Below are 23,021 nucleotides of genomic sequence, written 5' to 3'. Positions count from 1 at the left end.
CTTAAGGTAGACAGTTACACAAAAACTATCAGGGTTCGACCCCCACCTATTCTTTTTTCTTTTTTTGCATTCTTATTTCGGACATCTGTACACTCCGGACACACAGACAGTCATCCCAAACTCACCTAAAAAGTGTATTCTAGAATGTACCGCCTATATCCATTTCATCGCCCTCCCAATTCCCTTGAAAAGTCATAAAATTCTAAAGTTGTCTAGTTGCTTCCATTTCGACACATAATTTGTCTCCCGATGCCTACTCAACCTGAAGTCGTTAAATCTTCCAGAAGCAGAATACAAAAAGATGACTTCTGAATCTTCTCGTGGTGACGATGATCCGAAGTTCGAGGCCCAAGAGGCGGATGCCATGCGGAAATTGGCGTTTTTTGGTAAATTTTGAGCATTAGGACTTGAATTTTTGCCTTAAAAACCGCTCAAATTTATTCCAGGAATCGCAATTTCTACCGTCGCCACACTGACAGCTATCATGGCGGTGCCAATGCTCTATAATTATATGCAACATGTGCAGTCGGCGTTACAGTCAGAGGTACGGTAGTTGTAGAAATCAATTAAATAATTAATTAATTAATTTCAGGTGGATTTCTGCCGTCACCGGACAAATGGCCTGTGGGATGAGTATAATAAGGTGAGTGATAGCGATGATAGCGATTGATATAGTGTGCTCCAACACGCCAAAAAACGATTAGAATTCAAAAAATCATTAAAAATCACTAATTTTTTAGTATTTTTACCCCAAAAATCGAAATTTTCGAAAATTTTTGGATCTGGCCGAGCGATCAAGGTAGACTGTCTATCGTCCAACAGGTCGGGGGTTCGATCCCCGTGCTGGTTGAAACTTTTTCAATCTCTTTTTGGTTGTTTTTTTTTGAGTTCTACGTGTCAAATAACCTAAAAATCTGTCATTTTTACTATTTTTACCTCAAAAATCGCAATTTTTCGAAAGTTTTTGGTTCTGGCCGAGTGGCTAAGGTAGAATGCCTATCTCTCAACAGGTCGGGGGTTCAATCCCCGCGGTGGTCGAAACTTTTTGAATATCTTGTTGCTTGCGTTTTTCGGGTTCTACATGTCAAACATCCTCTGAATCTTCATTTTTTGAGTATTTTTACCCCAAAAATCGCAATTTTTCGAAAATGTTTGGATCTGGCCGAGTGGTTAAGGTAGAATGCCTCTATTGTTCAACAGGTCGGGGTTCGATCCCCGTGGTAGTCGAAATCTTTTTTTGCTTGTTTTTCTGGATTCTACGTGTCAAATAACCTTTAAATCTGAAGTTTTTTGGTTTTTTATAGAAAAAAAAACTATTTTTACCAAAACATGGCCCGGTTGTAGCAATAGCGATGATAGCGATGATAGTGACAACGTCCCCATTTTTGCAGTTCGAGACAGTAGCCGGCGTGCGTGGCCGTATCAAACGTGCCGCCTATCAGAAATCCAATGGAGTCACCGGACGTCTCGCCCATCGTCGTCGTGCAGTGGCTCGCGGCGCCTCCAGTTATGACAGTGGTTACGGTGATGAAAATCCAGTCGGTGGAGGTGGTGGAGGTACTCCCGCCTGCTGTTCGTGTGGTGTCGGTCCACCAGGACCCCCTGGTCAACCAGGAATCGACGGCACCCCTGGCAACGATGGATCCGCTGGAAATCCGGGGACACCCGGTCAAGATGCTATTGGAGATGAGTCGCCGACTGCCGCAGACTTCTGTTTCGACTGTCCAACAGGTCCGCCAGGACCCCCAGGACGTCCTGGACCGAAAGGACCTAACGGGGAGCCAGGAGCTCCGGGGACACCTGGAGGGAACGCGTTACCAGGGCCACCAGGGCCTCCAGGACCCCAAGGACCTCCAGGAGCCGACGGGTTACCGGGTAATCCTGGAGCCCCTGGTGCTCCTGGACAAGTTATCGAAGTGCCTGGTACGCCCGGACCCGCGGGACCACCAGGACCGCCTGGACCAATTGGAGCACCTGGACAACCTGGAGCACCAGGAAGCTCACAACCTGGACCACAAGGACCGCCTGGCGACCCGGGAATCGATGGAGCCGCAGGAAATCCGGGATCACCGGGAGAGCCGGGGCCGCCGGGACAACCCGGAGCAGGCGGAGGATGCGATCATTGTCCGCCGCCGAGAACTGCGCCTGGATATTAATTTTTTGTGTGATTTTCATGTTTTCTTTTCTTCAACCGGTAGATTTATTCATAATGAATCGCTTAATGTAAAAATACTTTTGGAATTATTTAATTTGAGATCGGTTGAATTGAAATCGGTTGAGATCGGCTGAGATCGGCTAACAGACTTTGAGATCCCGTCCAGAGATGTTGGAAAGTGAAAATTTTCTTATCCGGATGTCGGAAGTCGGAAGTTGGAAGTGATTTTCCTTATCAGGAAGTCGGAAGTAAAATTTCTTATCCGGAAGTCGTAAGTCGGAAGTCGGAAGTCGGAATTAGATTTTTCCGCAAATATTCAAAAACTCAAAGAGAAAAATCATAAAATTGGCGGAAATCAGTGGAAAATTAGTTTTTGGCTGAAGAACATCTTATTTTCTGTCCTTTTAGACCATTTTTCCATGTATTTCTGCAAAATTTACTTTTCCGAAATTCCACAGTTATGGAATGGCCGAAGTCGGAAGTAAAATTCCTAATCCGGAAGTCGGAAGTCGGAAGTCGGAAGTGAAATTTCTTATCCGGAAGTCGGAAGTCGGAAGTTGGAAGAGAAAAACAGCCCGGAAGTCGGAAGTCGGAATTCCCAACAAAACTGATCCCGTCACGGCTTTCTGGGTTACTGTAGAATTTTGATGTTCGCAACTTCAAAAATGAATATCTGAACACGTACTAGATACAAAATAAATAAATTCATTATTTTTTCGAAAAAATGTTCTCATAGCCCCATTCCCCAATTTCCCCAAGGTCAATTAATTTTTTCCACATTTAAAAACTTTTTTGAACAATCTCTAATTATTTCTGAAAATATTCTCGAATACAGTCCACATCATCTGAAGGAAGAAGACAGTGTATTGAACAATGAATGTCGATAATGATAATTATGGATGGGAAAGCAGTTTATCAATGATAGCGAATGAGCAGTCGCGAACCGCCCATCCCCGTCACGGAGGCAGTATTCCGGTGCTGTTGAGACCGGTGTTCATGAATGCTGTCGAAGTTGGATATTCGTGAGTTAAACGCGCTCTATTGAGAATGGGAGTGCGGTAGAGCGCATTTTCCAAGTAAGCTTGCAAATGCGCTCCATCGCGCGTTCACTACAAGTTCTGACAATGACTTAAACGCGCTCCATTGAGAACTCCGTTTTTAGAGCGATAGAGCGCGTTTTCGGGTCTTAAAACGATTTTGAGGTAATTTTAACTTCAAAATTCGAATTTATGACGTTTTTTTGCCCTAGAAACGCGTTTTCTGAATTTTTTGAAAAACTCTGCATTTTGTCGGGAGATATGGTGCATCTACAGTAGTCTAGAGTGGAATTTTGAAATTTTCAGCTTATTTTGATTAATTTTATACAATTTTAACTTTAAAACTCGGATTTTTGATGTTTTTTAGGCCTAGAAATGCATTTTCTTAGAATTTTGAAAAACTGCGCATTTTGTAGTGAGGTATGGTGCATTTTCAGTAACCTGGTATGAAATTTTGCGATTTTTTCTACTTTTTGACTTATTTTGGCAATGTTGACCCTCAAATCACTAAAAACTAGCCAAAAAATTGCTGAAATCATATTATACAGTAGATATCTAACGACAAAACGCACAAATTTTCAAAATTCCGAGAAAAACGCGTTTCTAGGCATAAAAACTTCAATAAAACAAATTTTGGCATCTAAACTGCTGCAAAAACGCTCTAAATGTGCTAAAATCTTACATTTTTTAGTTAGGGTACTGTAGATGCACCATACCTCACGACAAAATGCACAAGTTTTCAAAAAACTCAGAAAAACATGTTTCTACACCCAAAAAAAACGTCAGAAATCCAAATTTTAATATTAAAAATGTTTTAATCTATCAAAAAAAGAGCTGAAAATCTCAAAATTTCACTTTAGACTACTGTAGATGCACCATATCTTACGACAGAGCGCGTTTACTACAATCAATTGAAAATTTTAAATTTTTGACTTAAAACCGCTATAACTCCGCCCATTTTGACCTACCCAAAATCTGAAACCAGATTCAGAATCCTCACGTCTTCAGCTTCCCATTCAACATTTTCAGATACGCTCACTGCGACCGCGAGAAGAAGCTAAACGTCCGTGGTGTTACCATCGCCTTATGGCACTTCATTTGTCGTGGACATCAAGCGATCGCCCTCCTACCGTACTGCTTCAAAAACTATGCGGAGAAGTCGACGCATTACGCCGAGTTGATGATGCTCTACCGACTGAATTTGATCGAGTTCACACCGGGTTACGGTAGCGAGAAGTACGCGGAGGTCAATCGGATTATGGTCAATCGGGCGGCCGAGACGGGCGGTTGTTTGGTGGCGAGGTCGCAGATGCAGGGAGTGACGGATAATAAGAGCAATTTGGTGGATGTGGTGGAGCAGAGGTAAGGGGATAGAGGGATAGAGGGATAGCGATAGCGATAGCAATATCGATAGTGATAGAGGGATAGCGATAGTGATAGTAGTTTTTTGTTTCCAGACTCCTGATGCCCACGTTCAACGGAGACGAAATAATGTTCCCAATCGATGGTCCCCTTGGCCGAAACGGTCCCTCCCTTCAGGAGACACTCGAATGTGAGCACGGCGCACCCGATTGGAGAATGTGCTCGGAGCATCAATTGCTCCTCTCGGATCAACGTCATTGGATGGAGAAGTTGGCGTTGTTGGTACCGGAGAAAGTTATTTGGACACGGATGGTTCAGATGATCAATGCGGGAGGATCGATGGATAGACAAGAATATGAGAATGAGTGAGTCTCTATCCCTATCGCTATCCTTTTCGCTATCCTTTTCGCTATCCCTCTATCCTTCTATCCCTCTATCCCTCTATCACTATTTTTCCACTATTTTTCTCGTTTTTCAGCCCTCCGATGCCTCCCTCACCACCGCAGCTCATGGAGTTCCGCCCACCACCACTAATGGCTCAAGCTCCGCCCCTTTTTCAACCGGTGCTTCATCAATACCAGACACCTGACTACAATCACTACCAATACGATACGCACTACTCGATTCCCAACCCACACCAATACCATCAATACAAACGCAACTTTATGGCGCCACCAACGACACCACGACGTCATCTGAATTCTCATCTGATGACGTCACCTCATCTGAATCCTCATCTGAATCTGAATCCCTATCCACCACCACATCATCATCATCATGGTGGACGGAATTCTTCTGGAACTCGCTTGATTATTCGTTATGGAGACACTGAGCCGAGAGTTGTGGGGGCGTCTGGAAAAGGGGGCGGAGCTTCACATGGAATTCAGATTCCGGAGATTCAGAACTCCCACGACGATCAGATGACAAATGGAGTAGATTCGGAAATTGGGACGGAACCTGTGGAAGAAGAGCTAGAAGAGGTAAGATTTTGAAATGGCTGGGGCGCCTTCGGCGCAAGATCGGTTGAGATCGGCTTCGGGATCCTGTCACGACATTTTGGGTTACTGTAGAATTGTTATTCAGCTATATCCGTATGAAACAAGTCAAGGGATGCATTTTTCTAGTTGACAACTTTTTGATAGCTCCGCCCACTTTCGAGATATGCGCCTTTAAACAACGAGAGGCTCTGAGCGCGCGCTTCTCCTCGAGAAAGGAGCTTTCTTTAAAGGCGCATATCTCAAAAGTGGGCGGAGCTACTTAAAAACTGTCAATTAGGAAAAAGAAGGTCTAGGTTTGATCTACAATAAGCAATTAACAAATAACTAGAAAAACTGAAAATAAAAAAGTTATAGGGCTCTCAAAGTTGAGTTTTTCTAGATAACTTGGAATTTTTTTGAAAAAAAAACATTTTGTGAAAAATTATTTACTTTTTTAAAATTATCTTCTTTTTTCTATTTACACATTCAAATTGCAAGCATAGTATGTGTGGCATTTTTATATGTAAACAGTAAAAGTTTTTTCTGAAGCTCCGCCCACTTTTGAGTTATGAGCCTTTAAAGATCAACTACTGTGACTGCAACAGTATCCAATGTTTAAAGGCGCATAGCTCAAAAGTGGGCGGAGCTATACGAAAACTGTCAACCACAAAAATGTAGCGCTACTTTTGATCTACAAAATAAAATAAACAGAAAAATCAAAAATCAAAATAAAATTGACCCCAAGCGGGATCGAACCCTGGTACCCATTCTTATAGTGGTGCACCATGACCACGATCTTCTAGGGGCCAAATTTTTGCTAAAAATGTGGTTTCCGACATGGAAAATTAGGTTTTGAATAGTTTTTCACTTCAGAAATGAAATTTTCCGGTTGTTTTGATATAAAAATCACATTTTGGCGTTGAGAATTGACTAATTTAGCGAATTTCCAACTTTAAAGGTGCATATCTCAAATCAAAAGTGGGCGGAGCCATCTAGAAATGGTCAACTACAAAAATGAAGAGCGTGACTTGTTCTATAAGGCTATAACAAAATAAAAATTCCTACAGTAACCCGAAAAGCCGTGACGGGATCTCAAAGTCAATTACCCGATCTCAACCGATATCAACCGATCTCGAATTTGAACAATCTCATAATTGGGCGGAGTTACCAAAAATCGGTTGACTACAAAAATGATTCATTTAATTTTTCAGAGTCCTACCCCATCCACCGAACTCGATGAGTCAGTTGCCCGTGAGCTCCATGAGCAAATGATCGAAGAGACACGTGAGGAACGGGAAAAACTGGAGAAGGAAACGTCGGAACAGAAGAAGAAAGATGAGATTCTGGCGCAGCTCTCGCAGATTTTTGGATACGCTAAGGTATGACGTCATCAGGCTTTCAGAATTCAGAATCCGCTTTTCTTCTCATATTTCTAGCGTCAAAATGATGTTGCTCTTATTTTAATGTAACCGGATCCATTTTAACGCTAGAAAAATTTTGAAAACGGATTCAGAATCCTCACATCATCAGCTTCTTGATTTCAGTCGCACCGCGTCATGTCCAAGCACCGAAACATCTTAAAATTGCCTGTTCTTGTCGAGAAGTGTCTTGTTGAGCCGGATGAGGACGGTGATGGTGGGGAGTTCGAGGCGACGTCTTCTGAATCATCCTCCGAAGACGTCAATGAAGACCTTATTGATTTTTCGGATGAGCAATTGCAAATGGAGCCGACGAAAGAAGTTGTGGAGCCCTCGAACTCGGAGATTCTGGAACTCGTCGATTTGATTTTTTGAAATAAATAAAGATTTGGCTAAATGCAGTATTTGAGATCGGTTGAAATCCGCTAACTGATTTTGAGACTCCGTCACGGCTTTCTGAGTTACTGTAGAATTTTTATTTTGCTATATCCGTATGAAACAAGTCACTGTCTTCATTTTTGTAGTTGACAGCTTTCAGGTACAGAGTGTGAGTGTTTGTGGGCGTGGAACTGAATATATGTATGATAAGGAGTGGGAGAATTAGTTTATAAGACTGAGGAAAAAGAAGAAAAGGAGAATGAGAGTGAGGAAGAACTGAAAACTGTCGAAATAGTGGTAAACACAGTTTTATTACACCACTCGTCCACTTTATTTCTATCAATGAGTCGACTCTTTGACTGACAAGTATATTTGAATTCAGTTTTCCTTTTCAACTTCATTTTTCTCTCCGAATACACCTTTTTCTAGAGTATCTCTACGCATGTAATACTTACTAAAGCCTTTAAAACTAATTATTTTTTTAAATTTTTATATGACTCGATAGTCAGTTTTGAATGCTTATCAATATCTTCAGCCATCCAATACTGACTAGAACCTCTGAAACTGATTTAAAAAAAACTTGAATGTGATAGTCAGTTTTGTATGCAAATCAATAACAATTGTTCCCCTACTCCACTTCAACATGACCATTTTCCTTAGTTTCAGTTGTATTTGGTGACTTCACAACTATCAGAACATGTCCAAAGAAGCGATGGAAAATGAGGAGGCAAGTTGGTTGAATATATTAATACTGTTTATTCTATATATTCAATTTCAGAAAAGGATAAAAAATGATCTGACCGAATGGACAGTCGAAAAGTTTCTGGATATGCGCAAAGAGGTTCTGGATAGACAGAAGGACCTTGAAAAGTCGAACTTGGAAATAATTGAGAAGCTCAGATTATCCGATGAGAAATATGAGAAACTGTCAAATGACGTTCAATCGAAACTGGATAAAATTATTGAAGCACTAAAGCCAGAAGCATCGTCGGAAATAGTCGAGAAGATAAGATTATCAGATGAGAAAATTGAGAAACTGTCGAAGGAACATCAGGAGAAGTTTGATTCGATTCAATCGAAACTGGATAAAGTCGTTGAAACACTGAAACCAGAAGTATCGTCGGAAATACTCAAGAACAATGATTCTACGACATCTGGAAAATACTTTGTGTTGAAGCATACATTTGACAACGTTTCTGGCTTTGAATATATAGAACGACGTTTCAGTGAGGACGAAGAGCATTTTGGTGTTCGATGGTGAGAATCGAAGTTAAAGAAGGACTGAAGTCATATTTTTTTTAGATTCTGATACTTCAGAAAATTCTGAGCAACTTTCCTCATTGGAGCATGTGCTAAAAATTGCTCTAAACGCCCTAAATCCACGTTTTCCCGGCAGAAATTGAGCTTTCGTGGAAGAGTTTTCCGACGCGAGTTTCTTCGTCCGTGTAGTCCTCTCGGACAAGTTTTCTTTCTCAATTACTCATTTTTTTGCTTTTTCAAAGGGGTTTCGTTGTTTTTTCTCAAATTTCTTTGTTTTTTTCAACAAAATATCACTTAAAAATGCATTATTGACAATATTTATACGTATTTTACACGATTATTTAACTTTTCTTACAGAAATCGTCTAATTTACTCCGTATTTTTCCTATTCTTTGTTTGTTTTTTTCTTTTGTTGCATTATATTGTCAATAATGCATTTTTAAGTGATATTTTTGTTGAAAAAAACGAAGAAATTTGAGAAAAAACAACGAAACCCCTTTGAAAAAGCAAAAGAAAAGAGTAATTGAGAAAGAAAACTTGTCCGAGAGGACTACACGGACGAAGAAACTCGCGTCCAAAAACTCTTCCACGAAAGCTCAATTTCAGCCGGGAAAACGTGGATTTAGGGCGTTTAGAGCAATTTTTAGCATATGCTCCAATGATGAAAGTTGCTCAGAATTTTCTCAAGTATCAGAATCTAAAAAAAAAATATGACTTCAGTCCTCCTTTAAACGAAGTTCATTATATTAAGTTCTTTACAGGCGAATTCTTATGAGTCGGTGCGATGGATTTCTCAATTTATGTCTCTGGCCTTTATTACTTCGCAATACTGAGAAAAAATGGGAAATTGAAGTTGAATACGAACTGAAAATTGTGTCCCTCAGCCCCAGAGAAAAGAAAAAGAAAAGCCAAGGGAAAAAAGTTTTCAAAAGTGACGATACTGGCTCTCCATGGGGAACTGACAAATTCATCAAATGGGACGAACTGGAAAAGGATTTCGTTGTTGATGACTGTTTCTGTGTTGAAATTGCAGTGAAAGTGAAAAAGATGACTGGAATTTACAAAGAGAATCTGAGAAGTTTCGACAAGACAATGGAAGAATATTCGGATGTTGTTCTAATTGTCGACGATCAAAAGTTTTATGTTTTGAAAATGGTAAGTAGTGAGTGTCAGGGATGTGCGAAACTAAACATTTCGATTCAAAAGTGGGTACCCAGTTTTACCAAAATTTTTTGAAATGTTTCAAAAAAATAGATTAAAAATGCTTAAATTATCATATATATATATATATATTCATATTTTGTCAATTTTAAAGTTTTTGTCGAAAACTTTACTTTTTCCAAAAAAATTAATCACAAAAAATATATGAAAATTCTGAAACCTTGATCGGAAATTTCCGATTATCATTCCTCGTGTCCCTTTATGAAATGAATTTATAGACGTTCATACTTTTCAGATTCTTGCCACGGACTCGCCGTATTTCAAGAATTTGTTCATGGAAAAATCAAATGAAACTGAGAAATCTGAAATCCAACTGTCTGGAATAGATGCTGACGATTTTCAGAATTACCTTGAAGTTCTTTATGGAAAAGAAGCGATCGATGGTAATAATGTCACGATATTGATCAGTTTTATAATTACAATATTCAGAGTTCACTGTCGAAGGAATCCTCATGGTGGCTGTTAGATACGCTACCCCTGTGGTCATTGAGTTATGCGAGAACTTTCTACAGAAGAAATTGAAGAAGACAGTGAAGACGAAGTTCCAACTGTCTAAGCGATACAATTTGCCTGCACTCATGGTGTGTTCACATTACCGAATTATTTAAATTGAAAAATCTTTTCCAGAAACAATGTGTCAAAGAAATCAAATGAGTGGCTGATATTCGAGGTTAATTTGCAATGGGACCATGTTCGATGACTCAAATAACTGTTTTTCTTACAATGAAACCTTTCAAATGATTGGAACTGTTGCTTCTTTTTATTCAAGAATCGGGGGTTTTGGCAGTATTTGAACACCATCAGATTGTAGAGAATGTTCCGAACTAAAATCAAACCATTACATGATTATTCTTGATGAGAGCTCTCGGCGAGTTGAAATTTCCTCGGATGATGTAGTGTTCGGCAGAACAACTCCATGAAATCAAGGAAAGCGGAATGAATGACGAGTTCTCACTGGAAAACCTTCTGCTGTCACACCTCTACAGTACACGATGATATCCACTTCATGCTCTCTGTCTGTTTTCTGTTCAAATAGAAGAGAAATAGACACAGAGTGTGAGTGTTTGTGGGCGTGGAACTGAATATATGTATGATAAGGAGTGGGAGAATTAGTTGATAAGACTGAGGAAAAAGAAGAAAAGGAGAATGAGAGTGAGGAAGAACTGAAAACTGTCGAAATAGTGGTAAACACAGTGATAGAAATAAAGTGGACGAGTGGTGTAATAAACACTCCTGAACATTAGTACATCATCCGAGGAAACTCCACATCTCAATGAGAGCTCTCACAAAATATAATCATGTAATGGTTTGATTTTAGTTCGGGACATTCTCGCAATCTGATGGTTTTCAAATATTGCAAAAAGCGCCTAATTTCGAGTGAAACAATGCAAAACTACAACGTTTCAATGTCTCGAGTGTAAAATTACAGTATGATGCGAATGCGCACCACAGCTAACTTCTCTGAAATAGTTTACGCATTCCTTATGCAGGGCAATGTGTGATGTTGGTATTTGTAAAGTAGCTCTGCGGGTTTGTCATTTTCCATAGCAAAAAGTATTTTAAAGCACTTGAGTTCTGCCGTAGCATTTGAATCAGTCGGGGAACTCATTTCTTTTGAAAGCGACATGAGGCAAAATAAATAACAACTGGGAACCTTTAAAATGGTGGGAACTGTTAAAAGAAGGAATTAACCACTCAGTTCTAAACAGTTCCCACCGCTTAAAAGGTCCGTTTATTAAAAACAACAGCTACATATTTGAGTAATAAAACATGTTCCCATATCGAGTGAGAATTAACATCGAATATCAGCAACTCATTCTGTCCCTTCGAAACATTGTTTCTGAAAAAGTTTCATTTATATAATTCTGTACTATGAACACACCTCGAGTGCAGGCAAATTGTATCGCTTAGACAGTTGCACCTTCTTCTTCAGTGTCTTTTTCGATTCATTCTGTAGAAAGTACTCGCATTTCTCAATGACCACAGGGGTATCGTACATGTCAGCCACCATGAGGATTCCTTCGACAGTGAATTCTGAATATTGTAACTATAAAACTGAATGAAATCTAGACATTATTACCATCGATCGCTTGTTCTCCATAAAGAACTTCAAGATACTTCTGAAAATCATCCGAATCGATCCAAGATAGTTTAATCTCTGTTTTCTCCGTTTCATTTGATAATACCGAAAATAAATTCTTAAAATACGGCGAATCCGTGGCAAGAATCTAAAACTTATGAACTTCTGGAGATGTATTTGACAAAGAGGCGTGCAGAATGGAAACCGGAAAATTCCGAAATGTGTAATTTCCCGCATCCCTGACACTCAGTACTTACCAATTTGGAAACATAAAACTTTTCATCGTTGACGATTAGAACAACATCCGAATATTCTTCCACTGTCTTGTCGAAACTTCTCAGATTCTCTTTGTAAATTCCTGTCATCTTTTTTATTTTAACAGCAATTTCAACACAGAAACAGTCATCAACAACAAAATCCTTTTCCAGTTCGTCCCATTCGATGAATTCTCGACGTGCCCGTGAACTTCCTATACCGTCACTTTTGAAAACAGCAAACCTCTTCCCTCCGCTTTTCTCCTTCTTTCCTCTGGAGTTAGAAGACACTATTTTTTTCTCGGATTTAACTTCAATTTCCCATTTATTCTCAGTATTTTGAAGTAATAAGTTCTTGAGATAAAATGAAAGAAACCCATCGTTCCGTTTCACACGAATTTGCCTGTAAAGATTATAATACAATGAGCTTCGTTCAACATCGATTCTCACCATGGAACACCAAAATGTTCTTCCTCCTCACCAAAACGATTTTCTTCATTTTTGAAGCTAGAAAAATTGTCAAATGTATGTTTCAACACAAAGCATTTTCCAGATGTCGCAGAATCGTAGTTTTTGTCCATTTTTGACGAAACTTCTGGTATCAGGGTCTTTTCTATTTCATTCAATTTCAATTGAATCGAATCCATCTTTTCCTGATGTTCCTTCGACAGTTTCTCAATTTTCTCATTGCATAATCTGATATTCTCGACAATCTCCGACGATGCTTCTGGTTTCAGGGTCTCATCGATTTCGTTTAATTTCGATTGAATTGAATCAAATTTCTCCTGATGTTCCTTCGTCAGTTTCTCCATCTCCGACAACACTTCTGGTTTAAGTGTCTTGTCGATTTCATTCAGTTTCCACAGAGTCCAATCAAACTTTTCCTGATGATCCATCGACAGGTTATCAATTCTCGACAATATTTCTGGTTTCAGTATTTTGTCGATTTCATTCAGTTTCCGCAGAGTCCAATTAAACTTTCGCTGATGATCCATCGACAGATTGTTGGTTTGATTCAGTTTCCATTGAATCGAATCCAACTTCTTCGACAGTTTCTCAATTTTCTGATCTGATAATCTGGTCTTCTCGACTATTTCCGACGATGCTTCTGATTCCAGCGATTCAACGATTTCATTCAGTTTCGATTGAAGTTCATTCGACAGTTTCTCAAATTTCTCATCGGATAATATGAGTTTCTCAACCATTTCCAAATTCGACTTTTCAAGATCCTTCTGTCTATCCAGAAGCTCTTTGCGCATATCAAGAAACTTTTCCACTGTCCATTCGGTCAGAGTATGATTGATTCTTTTCTGAAATTGAAAATATCATTCTTATATATAAAACGCGTGTGGGCTCTGTCTGTGGATTTGTTTGTCTGTTTTTCAGGATGTCCGCAAGATTTTTGAGAAATAAAGGGGAGAGCGCGCCACGGGCAAAAGTCGAACCCTCGCCATTCCAGCGACAGGCGTGAGCGTTAACCACTCGGCCACGTGAACACTTTTATGAGAGGGTGAACAGGAAAATAAAAAGAGACCAGCCGGATGAAGCGCCGAAAGCGCGGCAGCCAGGCTGGTATTGAATAAACTGCATGAATATATTCAATGAACTTGCCTCTTCATTTTTCATTACTTCTCTGGACATGTTCTGATAGTTGTGAAGTTACCAAATATAACTGAAACTAATGAAAATATGTGTGATTCATGCCGGGGGTCATGTTGAAATAGGTTAAGGACTTTTCCAAAACTCCAGAAATCTCTCTTAGAAGTCGGTTAGGGAACAATTGTTATTAATTAGCAAACAAATAGGACTATCAAGTTACATGCAAGTTCGTTAACTTAGTTTCAGAGACTCTAGTCGTCAGTATTAAATGTCTAGAAATCCTCTAGAAGAAAGTGTATTCGGAAAGCGAAATGAAGTTATAAAGAAAACTGAATTCAAATATAATTTTAAGTCGAAGAGGCTCATTGATAGAAATGAAGTGAACGAGTGGTTTAATCGAACTGTATTTACAACTATTTTGACAGTTTTCAGTATTATCATCTGTCCGCATTTCCGGATGTTTGGTTTCTGATTTAAAACCATTTCTTCCTCACTCTTAATCGTCTTTTCTTCTTTTCCCTCAGTCTTATCAGCTAATTCTCTCACTCCTTATCACCTCTTCAACTCTCCCCACATTTTTCGTAGGGAATCGGTACCGTCCAAAATAGTTTTATTCCGCTTTCTGCAATTTCAAAAACCGTATTCCGGTAAACTCTGATTGGGAGTTGAGCAGACTGTTTGTGTTGCAACTCAAATTTATGTAGTTTTTAGTACCGTCCGGTGTTCGCAAACCGACAATATTCGTGACCTGCATCTGTTGGTTCTAGGAATAGGATATCTGAATTCTCTGAGTTTGTAAAATAAGATGCATTATGAAAGTCTTTATTGTGGTCTGAAATTACTGACTAGCAGCGCCTAGAGCGCCTCTATGGGGCATCTAGATTCCCCACCTTTTGTGTTTTCAGACCGGGGCTAGTTCCCAGTTGTTCAGTTTTCTGAGCCGCCAAACAGTCGGGAGACTAGTTTTCTCTATTATACGTTTTATATATAGCTTTCGAAAGTCCCTCTTCTGGTCTGTATGGTTAGTCTCTTTTTGTAAACAGTTTCTATCACTTGAAAGGTTTCATTTTAAACAAAACAGCGACATATGTGAGCGAGAGAAAACGATCCCAAAGCAGATGAGAATCAGCCTCGAATATCAGTCACTCATTTGATCTATTCGATACATTGTTTCTGAAAAAAACTAATTTTCAGTTTACGTATTTCGGTTAAGTGAACACACCATGAGTGCCGCCAACTTGTATCGAGTGGATAGTTCCAACTTCTTTTTCAGTGTCTTATTCGATTCATTCATTAGAAAGTTCTCGCATTTCTCAATGACCAGACGTGTGTGATATCTGACAGCCACGATGAGGATTCCTTCGACAGTGAATTCTGAATATTGTGACTATAAAACTGAACAAAATCTAGACATTATTACCATCGATTGCTTGTTTTCCATGAAGAACCTCAAGGTAATTCTGAAAATCGTCCGCATCGATTCCTGACAGCTTGATCTCAGATTTCTCCGTTTCATATGATTTTTTCATGAACAAATTCATGAAATATGGAGAATGCGTGGCAAGAATCTAAAAATTATGAACTTCTGGAGATGTATTTGACATAGAGGCGTGCAGAATGGAAACCGGAAAATTCCGAAATGTTTAATGTCCCGCATCCCTGACACTTACTACTTACCCACTTGGAAACATAAAACTTTTCATTGTTGACGATTAGAACGACATCCGAATATTCTGCCATTGAATTGTCGAAACTTCTCAGATTCTCTTTGTAAATTCCTGTCATCTTTCTCACTTTCATTGCAATTTCAGCACAGAAACAGTCATCTACAACGAAATCATTTTTCAGTTCGTCCCATTCCATGAATTTTCGATATCCCCATCCGGCGTCATTGTCATCACTTTTGAAAACAACACTCTTTCCTTTTATTTTCTCTTCTTTTCCTTTGGAGACAGGGGACACTATTTTCATTTCATCTTCAACTTCAATTTTCCATTTCTTCTCAGTATCCTGAAGTAAATCGGTGCAGAGATATAATTGCAGAAATCCATCGAGCCGTTTCACACTAATTTTCCTGTAAAGAATTTAATATAATGGGCTTCGTTTAACTTCGATTCTCACCATGGAACACCAAAATGTTCTTCTATCTCACTGTTATATTGTTTGTTATTCTCGAAGCTAGAAACGTTGTTAAATGTATGTTTCAACACAAAGTATTTTCCAGATGTCGCGGGGTCATTGTTACCGACAATTTTCGGAACTTCTGGTTTCACTGTCTCAACTATTTCAATCAGTTTCGACTGAATGGAATCCACTTTCTCTCGATGCTCTTTCCTCAGTTTCTCAATTTTCTCATCACATAATCTGATCTTCTCGACAACTTCAGACGATGCTTCTGGTTTCAGCGTCTCAATGATTATATCCAATTTCGATTGAAGGCCATTCGACAGTTTCTCATATTTCTCATCGCATAATCTTATCTTCTGTTCAATTCCCGATATTGCTTCTGGTTTCAATTTCTCAACAATATTATTCAATTTTGATTGAATTGAATCAAAGTTATTCGACAGTTTCTCCATTTTCTCATCTGATAATCTGATCTTCTCCACTATTTCCGACGACACTTCTGTTTTCAGCGTCTCGTGAATTTTATCCATTTTCGATTGAAGTTCCTTCGACACATTCTCAATTCTCTCATCGCATGCTCTGACCTTTTCGACAATTTCGGAATTCGACTTTTCAAGATCCTTCTGTTTATCCAGAAACTCTTTGCGCATATCAAGCCTTACAAACTGTTCATGTTGTTCATTCGACAGTTTCTCAATTCTCTCATCGAATAATCGTATCTTTTGTTCAATTCCCGATATTGTTTCTGGTTTCAGTGTCTCAACGATTTTATCCATTTTCGATTGAAGGTCATTCGACAGGTTTTCAAACTTCTCATCGGATAATCTGAGTTTCTCAACCATTTCCAAATTCGACTTTTCAAGATCCTTCTGTCTATCCAGAACTTCTTTGCGCATATACAGAAATTTTTCGATTTTCCATTCGGAAGTAGTATTATTGATCCTTTTCTGAAATTGAGAATATAGAATAAACTTTATAACTATATATTGTCACAGGCCAGTCTCTGCCCTGTCTCAACTCTTTTCCTCGGGTTCTCTCTCGACTGAGATGACGTATTGCTCTCGGCTCAGCGGGGCGTAAACAACCCAGCGGCCGGCCGAGAGTCCCCTTTTCTCCTCTTTACTTTTTAGTTTCTATACTGGTGCGGGTGAAGGACGGCAAGTCCTTCTCCTTGCTATACCGGGAAATAAATGATTGCAATCATAAACTAAATGTGTACCTAAAACACACTGAAATGTTAAAATACAGAGCAGGCGCAATCTGGTATTTACAATATATATACTTGCCTCTTCATTTTCCATCGCTTCTTTGGACATGTTCTGATAGTTGTGAAGTCACCAAATACAACTGAAACTAATGAAAATAAGGGTGATTCATGAAGGGAGTCATGATAAAGGTTGATTATAGAGTCAGAGGTTCTAGTAAGTATTAGATGGTTAGATATCCTCTAGAATAAAGTTTATTCGGAGAACTAAATAAAGTAAAAAAAAAGAACTGAATTCAAATATAATTGTCAGTCAAAAAGACATCGATAGAAATAAAGTCGACGATTGGTGTAATCACACTGTGTTTACCACTATTTTAACAGTCTTCAATACATATTGCTTCTGTTTTTGAACCACTTCTTCCTCAGTCTTAATCGTCATTTTTTCTTCTTCCTCAGTCTTATTCTCCTTCCCACATCATCTCTCCAACTACACACACACTCTGTGTCTCTTCCTCTCCCATTTGAACAGGAAACAGATAGATAGCATGAAATGGATGGTGAAAAAACATTTCATTCCGCTTTCTGCCATTTCAAAAACCGCATTCCGCTACACTCTGATTGGAGTTGAACACACTGTTTGTGTTGTTACTTTTTCAGTCTAAACAGTGTATTCAGTAGGCTGAGCAACTCTTGTTTATGTAGTTTGTAGTTACAATAGGAAAGATATTATCCGTTTGGGAACATCGGTCGGTTCTAGGAATGGAGGATCTGAGAAGTTCCCCGAGTTCGTAGAGTAAGAAGCCTTGTGAACGTCTGGAGTACTGCCCAACAGCGCCTGGAGCGCATATGACGCGTTTTTGACAACAATTATCGTCCCACGCCTTCAGAAGGGCGTTCACATTGTCATAATTCTTTGTAGAAACTATCTGGAAGACAGAATAATCCAATGGTTTGAGATCTGGTAAGAACGGTGGCCATTCCGAAGTTGTCTTGGCCGGAGCTCCGTCTGGAATGTCCGAAATTGATTTCCAAATTGGGATTTGGGAAAACAAATAAAGAAACAAATAAGGAAATGAAAAAAAAAACAAGTTCTGTGCTTCTGTGAATGCGTCAGAGCTGACGCGAAGTTGCGTATCACTATTCCCCAGATTTTGTGTTTCTAGGCCGGGGGACTAGTTTTCTCCATCACTAGGCCATTGAAACTCTTGAAAATTTTTTTAGTAAAATATATATATTATAACAACAGAATTAGCTGAAAATACTCTTGGGGGTGGAGACTAGAAAATGCTGTAAAGATTTCAAAGGGAAAAAATGAATGCAAAAAATTCAAAAAATCAATAAATATATCCGGAATCAGGCGTTGTGAGCAATCGGCGACTTCTTTGGCTCGTGGCCATAGAGGAAAGTGGCGAAGATGACGATGGTGGCGCCGATGGCGAAGGTTCTGGAAGATTCAAAGGGTTGGAGAAATGTGGAAAGTGCGCTCTATTGATACGATAACAATTTTAACACAAAATTAGCAATGGAGCGCACTTTTCACATCGCATATCAACTTGCAAATGAAAATTTGGGCATAGCTTCCGCGTAAAAGTGACAAGTGCGCTCTATTGACAATTTTGTATTCACATCGCTATTTCTCACTCAGAATTGTATAAAATAACGTTGTGAATACCCGATTAGCAATAGAGCGCACTTGTCAAAGACTTAGATTTCGTGTGAAACGAAAAAGTTCGCTCTAATGACAACTTTCTAGAAATGGCAATTCCGTTGTCATTAGAGCGCAGTTGCAATGGAAATTCACGCTTCACAAGCATACCTTCAGCGTATGAGTGGAAAGTGCGCTCTATCGATAATCTCGTGTTAGGATCGTCATTTTTGAACGAAAAACTCAGAAATTAAGTCAAAAATACCGATTTAAACACTAAATTATCAACGGAGCGCACTTTTCACATCGCATATCAACTTCCAAATGAAAATTTGGGCATAGCTCCCGCGTACAAGTGACAAGTGCGCTCTATTGATAATCTGGTGTTCACAGCGCTATTTCTAGTTCCGTCAGAACATTTAAAATAACGTTGCGAATACTGGATTAGCAATAGAGCGCACTTGCCAAAAGCAACTCGTTTTTTTCCAAATTTCCAAATCTTCGCTTCCAAAAAACTGTCAATAGAGCGCACTTACGTCGTAATCGTCAAATCTCCGAGCACAAGCCACGAGGTGAACGATGAGAGAATGATGGAAAGCGAGACGGCGAATCCTTTGAGAATATTATCAGCGTATTTGACGACAAGAGCGATGACTAGTCCTCCGTATGCCTGGAATTTAAATTTCAGGTGAAAATTCAAGAATTTTCAGCCAAAAATGAGATTTTCAGGCTAAAAATGAGATGTTTGGCTCAAAAAACTGAGATTTTCGGCCAAAAAATGAGATTTTTCAGCTAAGAAATGAGATTGCCAGCCAACAAATTGGATTGAATCAAAAAAGAGATTTTCAGCTTAAAAATTTCAGATTTGCAGCCAAAAAATGAGATTTTCAGCCAAAAATACGATTTTCCGACAAAATTTCAGATTTTCAGCTTAAAATGAGATTTTCAGCTAAAAAAATGAGATTTTTAGTTAAAAAAAATGGCATTTTCATCCAAAAATGTGATTTTCGGGCCAAAATTGAGATTTTCAGCCGAATATGAGATTTTTGGGTTAAAATTTTAGATTTTCAGCCGAAAAATGAAATTTCATATTTTCGGCCAAAAAAAATGAGATTTTCAGTGAGATTTTCATCCAAAAATGAGATTTTCAGCTATAAATAATATTTTTGGCTCAAATTTTCAGATTTTTGTCCTAAATGTTTGATTTTTGGCTCAAAATTTTTGATTTTTGGCCGAGAAAATTACGAATTTCAGCCAAAAATGAGATTTTCAGCTATAAAATGAGATTTTCAACCAAAAAAAAAGAGATTTTCAGCCGAATATGAGATTTTCATCCAAAAAATGAGATTTTCAGCCAAAATTGAGATTTTCAGCTCAAAATTTTAGACTTTCAGCCAAAGATGATATTTTCAGCCAAAGATGAAATTTTCAGCCAAAAAGTGATTTTTCCGCCAAAAATGAGATTTTCAGCCAAAACATTAGATTTTCACCCAAAAAAATGCAAAAAATGAGATTTTTAGCTCAAAATTTCATATTTTCAGCTAAAAAATGCGAGTTTTGGCTAAAATTTCAGATTTTTGGCTTAAAATTTGTGATTTTTGACTCAAATAGTGAGATTTTTGCCTCAAAAAAGAGATTTTACAGCCAAAAAATGAGATTTTCAGACAAAAATGAGATTTTTGGCTCAAATTTTCAGATTTTTGGGTCAAAACTCCATATTTTTCAGCCAAAAAACAAGATTTTCAGCCTAAAAATTTGATTTCTAGCTCAAAATTTTCAGATTTTTTACCTGCAAAAGCACAACAATCCAGATAATCTTATTATATCCTCTCAAGAATCCATCATCACTAATCGCTTGCCAATCGTACAACCAACACACGAAAAGCGATCCGAATACCGAGAAGAATGCCAACTGAATATTACGAATCCACAACGAAACCTTCGACGTCTTCAGAATTTTCTCAAAGTAGACACCAGCGAATCCAGATGAGAAACACGCGGCGAGGACGGCACCCAATCCGAGAATGTTGTCGGAGGCGTCATGAACCGACGACGTCTTTGCCGGAGAGTCTCCAGATGGATACTGTACCAGGGCGACACCGGCGGTGAGGAGAATCAGGGCAAGCCAGTTGTAGCGGTGAAGTGATTTGCCGAGCATTGTGACCGAGAAGATGGCGGTTGTCAGGATTTTTAGTTGGTAGGTGACCTAGAATTAGGGAAAAAAATAAAGAAAAAAGAAAGAAAATGAAAATTTGGGCATAGCTTCCGCGTCACAGTGGAAAGTGCGCTCTATTGATAATGTAGTGTTGAAATCGGTAATTTCTAACAAAAACTCAGATTTTGAGTGAAAAATAACGATTTTAACACAAAATTAGCAATGGGGCGCACTTTTGCCATTGTATATCAACTTGTAAATGAAAATTTGGGCATACCTTCCGCGTCAAAGTGACGAAATGCGCTCTACTGCTAATTTCCTGAAAAATGCAATTTTAGGTGTTGAAACACTGAAAATGACACTTTTCCGAGTTTTAAACTCCAAAAAATGGAATTTTTCAAGGTTTCAAACAACAAAAATTGCATTTTTCGAGAAATTAGCAATGGAGCGCGCTTGTCTGAGCGAGATTTCGATTCCTGGGGCACCTTCGGCGCGTTTTGACCTCTGTCAGTGGACATCAGGGCAAACTGAGACGTGTGGAAAGTGCGCTCTATTGATAATCTGGAGTTAGAATCGTCATTTTTGAACAAAGAACTCAGATTTTGAGTAAAAAATAACGATTTTAACACAAAATTAGCAATGGAGCGCACTTTCCACATAGTATACATTGGATTCTCAGTGTAGCGCATTTGCAATGAAAATTCACACTTTGGCAGTTTTAAAATGAAAATTTGGGCATAGCTTCCGCGTTAAAGTGACAAGTGCGCTCTATTGATAATCTGGCGTGGAGATCACCGGATTATCAATAGAGCGCACTTGCCAACATCCAGAACCCAAATTTTTCCTTTTTTTTTTGCGTTACCTACCTGATAAGTGGCGGCGTCCAATTTTTTGAGTGCAAAGAATAGCAAATTATTCTGAATGACGTACATGATAGCTGGAACAGCTACCTAAAAGAAATATTGATTTTTAGGCCACGCCCCTTTTCTGAAATAAACCTTCAAGGAGTCGGATCTGGTCTGCTGAGTGGCGAAAATCTCTCGATTCATTTCAGCCAACATTCCAGAAAATCGATAACCGGCATTACGGTAAATCACAAAAATGCATGTAATCAATTTGATAATTTCAGCACAGACGACGGCGGTGGACGAGAGATAACGAGGACCGTCGGAGACCTAGAAAAATTAGAGATTTTCAGCCAAGAAAATGAGATTTTCAGAAAACAATTTGGGATTTTCAGCTTAAATTTTGAGATTTTCTACGAAAAATGAGATTTTCAGCCAAAAAAAAAATTTAAGTCAAAGATGAAACTTTAAGCAAAAAACTGAAATTTTGAGCCGAAAATTGTGATTTTCAGCAAAAAAAAACCACGATTTTCAGTAAAAAATGAGATTTTCAGCTAAAATTGTGATTTTTAGCCAAAAATGAGATTTTCAGCCGAAACATGAGATTTTCAGCGAAAATTTGAGATTTTCAGACAAAAAAAATGAGATTTTTAGTCAAAAACCACAATTTTCAGCCAAAAATGAGAATTCCGGCCAAAAAATGAGATTTTTAGATCTCAATTTCAGATTTTTGGATCAAAATTTCAGATTTTTGGATCAAAATTTCAGATTTTCCGCCAAAAATCCTTCAAAATGACGTATTTCGGGTCCATTTTGTCGTTTTTCTCGATTTTTCGCTTAAAAAGACTGAAAATCGCTCTGTTACCTGTGTCTGACTGTAACGAAGTGTGAGAACGAGTGCGGTGGTCTGCACAATGAGCACAACTAACGAGATGAGCTTCAAGTTGGAGCTCGTCGAGTCGTTGGCTCGGTTCATGGTGGTTTTCTACCTGGAAAATGAAGAATTTCGAGTGAAAATTGGAAAAAAAAAGAGAAATTAGAGATTTCCGAGTTTTTAGGGGAAAATTAGAGAAAATCGGTGATTTTGGGATGATTTTAGCATGAAAAATTGAATTTTCAGTGTGAAAATTGTTGAAAATCGGCTAAAACCATCGAAGTTGGTCCCAAAAATAACAAAATTCGATGATTTTAGTCGATTTTCGACAATTTTTACTCTGAAAATCCAATTTTTCATGCTGAAATCATTCAAAATCACCAAATTCCACCAATTTTTTGACTGAAAAACGCGATTTCTCGTGCTA

At 38.6% G+C, this 23,021-nt stretch overlaps 4 protein-coding genes across 4 annotated transcripts; 3 read left to right on the top strand and 1 right to left on the bottom strand.

The window, feature by feature from the left end:
• Window positions 1–301: 301 nt before the first annotated feature.
• Window positions 302–2,156, top strand: GCK72_007830 (uncharacterized protein; the record flags this gene model as incomplete). Its single annotated transcript, XM_003094270.2, has 4 exons — window positions 302–386; window positions 447–544; window positions 593–643; window positions 1,392–2,156. 4 exons carry the CDS (start codon window positions 302–304, stop codon window positions 2,154–2,156), a joined length of 999 nt encoding a protein of 332 aa, XP_003094318.2.
• An 872-nt stretch (window positions 2,157–3,028) lies between these two features.
• Window positions 3,029–7,324, top strand: GCK72_007829 (uncharacterized protein; the record flags this gene model as incomplete). The annotated part of the gene is made up of 6 exons (XM_053726477.1): window positions 3,029–3,177; window positions 4,222–4,554; window positions 4,650–4,919; window positions 5,033–5,534; window positions 6,743–6,910; window positions 7,076–7,324. The coding sequence occupies 6 exons, from the start codon at window positions 3,029–3,031 to the stop codon at window positions 7,322–7,324; spliced, it is 1,671 nt and encodes a 556-aa protein (XP_053590671.1).
• An 832-nt stretch (window positions 7,325–8,156) lies between these two features.
• On the top strand, window positions 8,157–10,462 carry GCK72_007828 (uncharacterized protein; the record flags this gene model as incomplete). Its single annotated transcript, XM_053726476.1, has 5 exons — window positions 8,157–8,584; window positions 9,349–9,742; window positions 10,044–10,191; window positions 10,238–10,389; window positions 10,436–10,462. 5 exons carry the CDS (start codon window positions 8,157–8,159, stop codon window positions 10,460–10,462), a joined length of 1,149 nt encoding a protein of 382 aa, XP_053590670.1.
• Window positions 10,463–18,428: 7,966 nt separating this feature from the next.
• GCK72_007827 (uncharacterized protein) lies at window positions 18,429–22,696 on the bottom strand (the record flags this gene model as incomplete). Its single annotated transcript, XM_003094274.2, has 6 exons — window positions 18,429–18,519; window positions 19,257–19,390; window positions 20,510–20,926; window positions 21,742–21,825; window positions 21,874–22,050; window positions 22,586–22,696. The coding sequence occupies 6 exons, from the start codon at window positions 22,694–22,696 to the stop codon at window positions 18,429–18,431; spliced, it is 1,014 nt and encodes a 337-aa protein (XP_003094322.2).
• Between the last annotated feature and the right edge of the window lie 325 nt (window positions 22,697–23,021).

Source organism: Caenorhabditis remanei, chromosome II (assembly GCF_010183535.1).
Source record: "Caenorhabditis remanei strain PX506 chromosome II, whole genome shotgun sequence".
Classification (NCBI taxonomy): Eukaryota; Metazoa; Nematoda; class Chromadorea; order Rhabditida; family Rhabditidae; genus Caenorhabditis; species Caenorhabditis remanei.
Note: the sequence above shows the minus strand (reverse complement) of the source record. Positions and strands in the feature narration are given on the sequence as shown.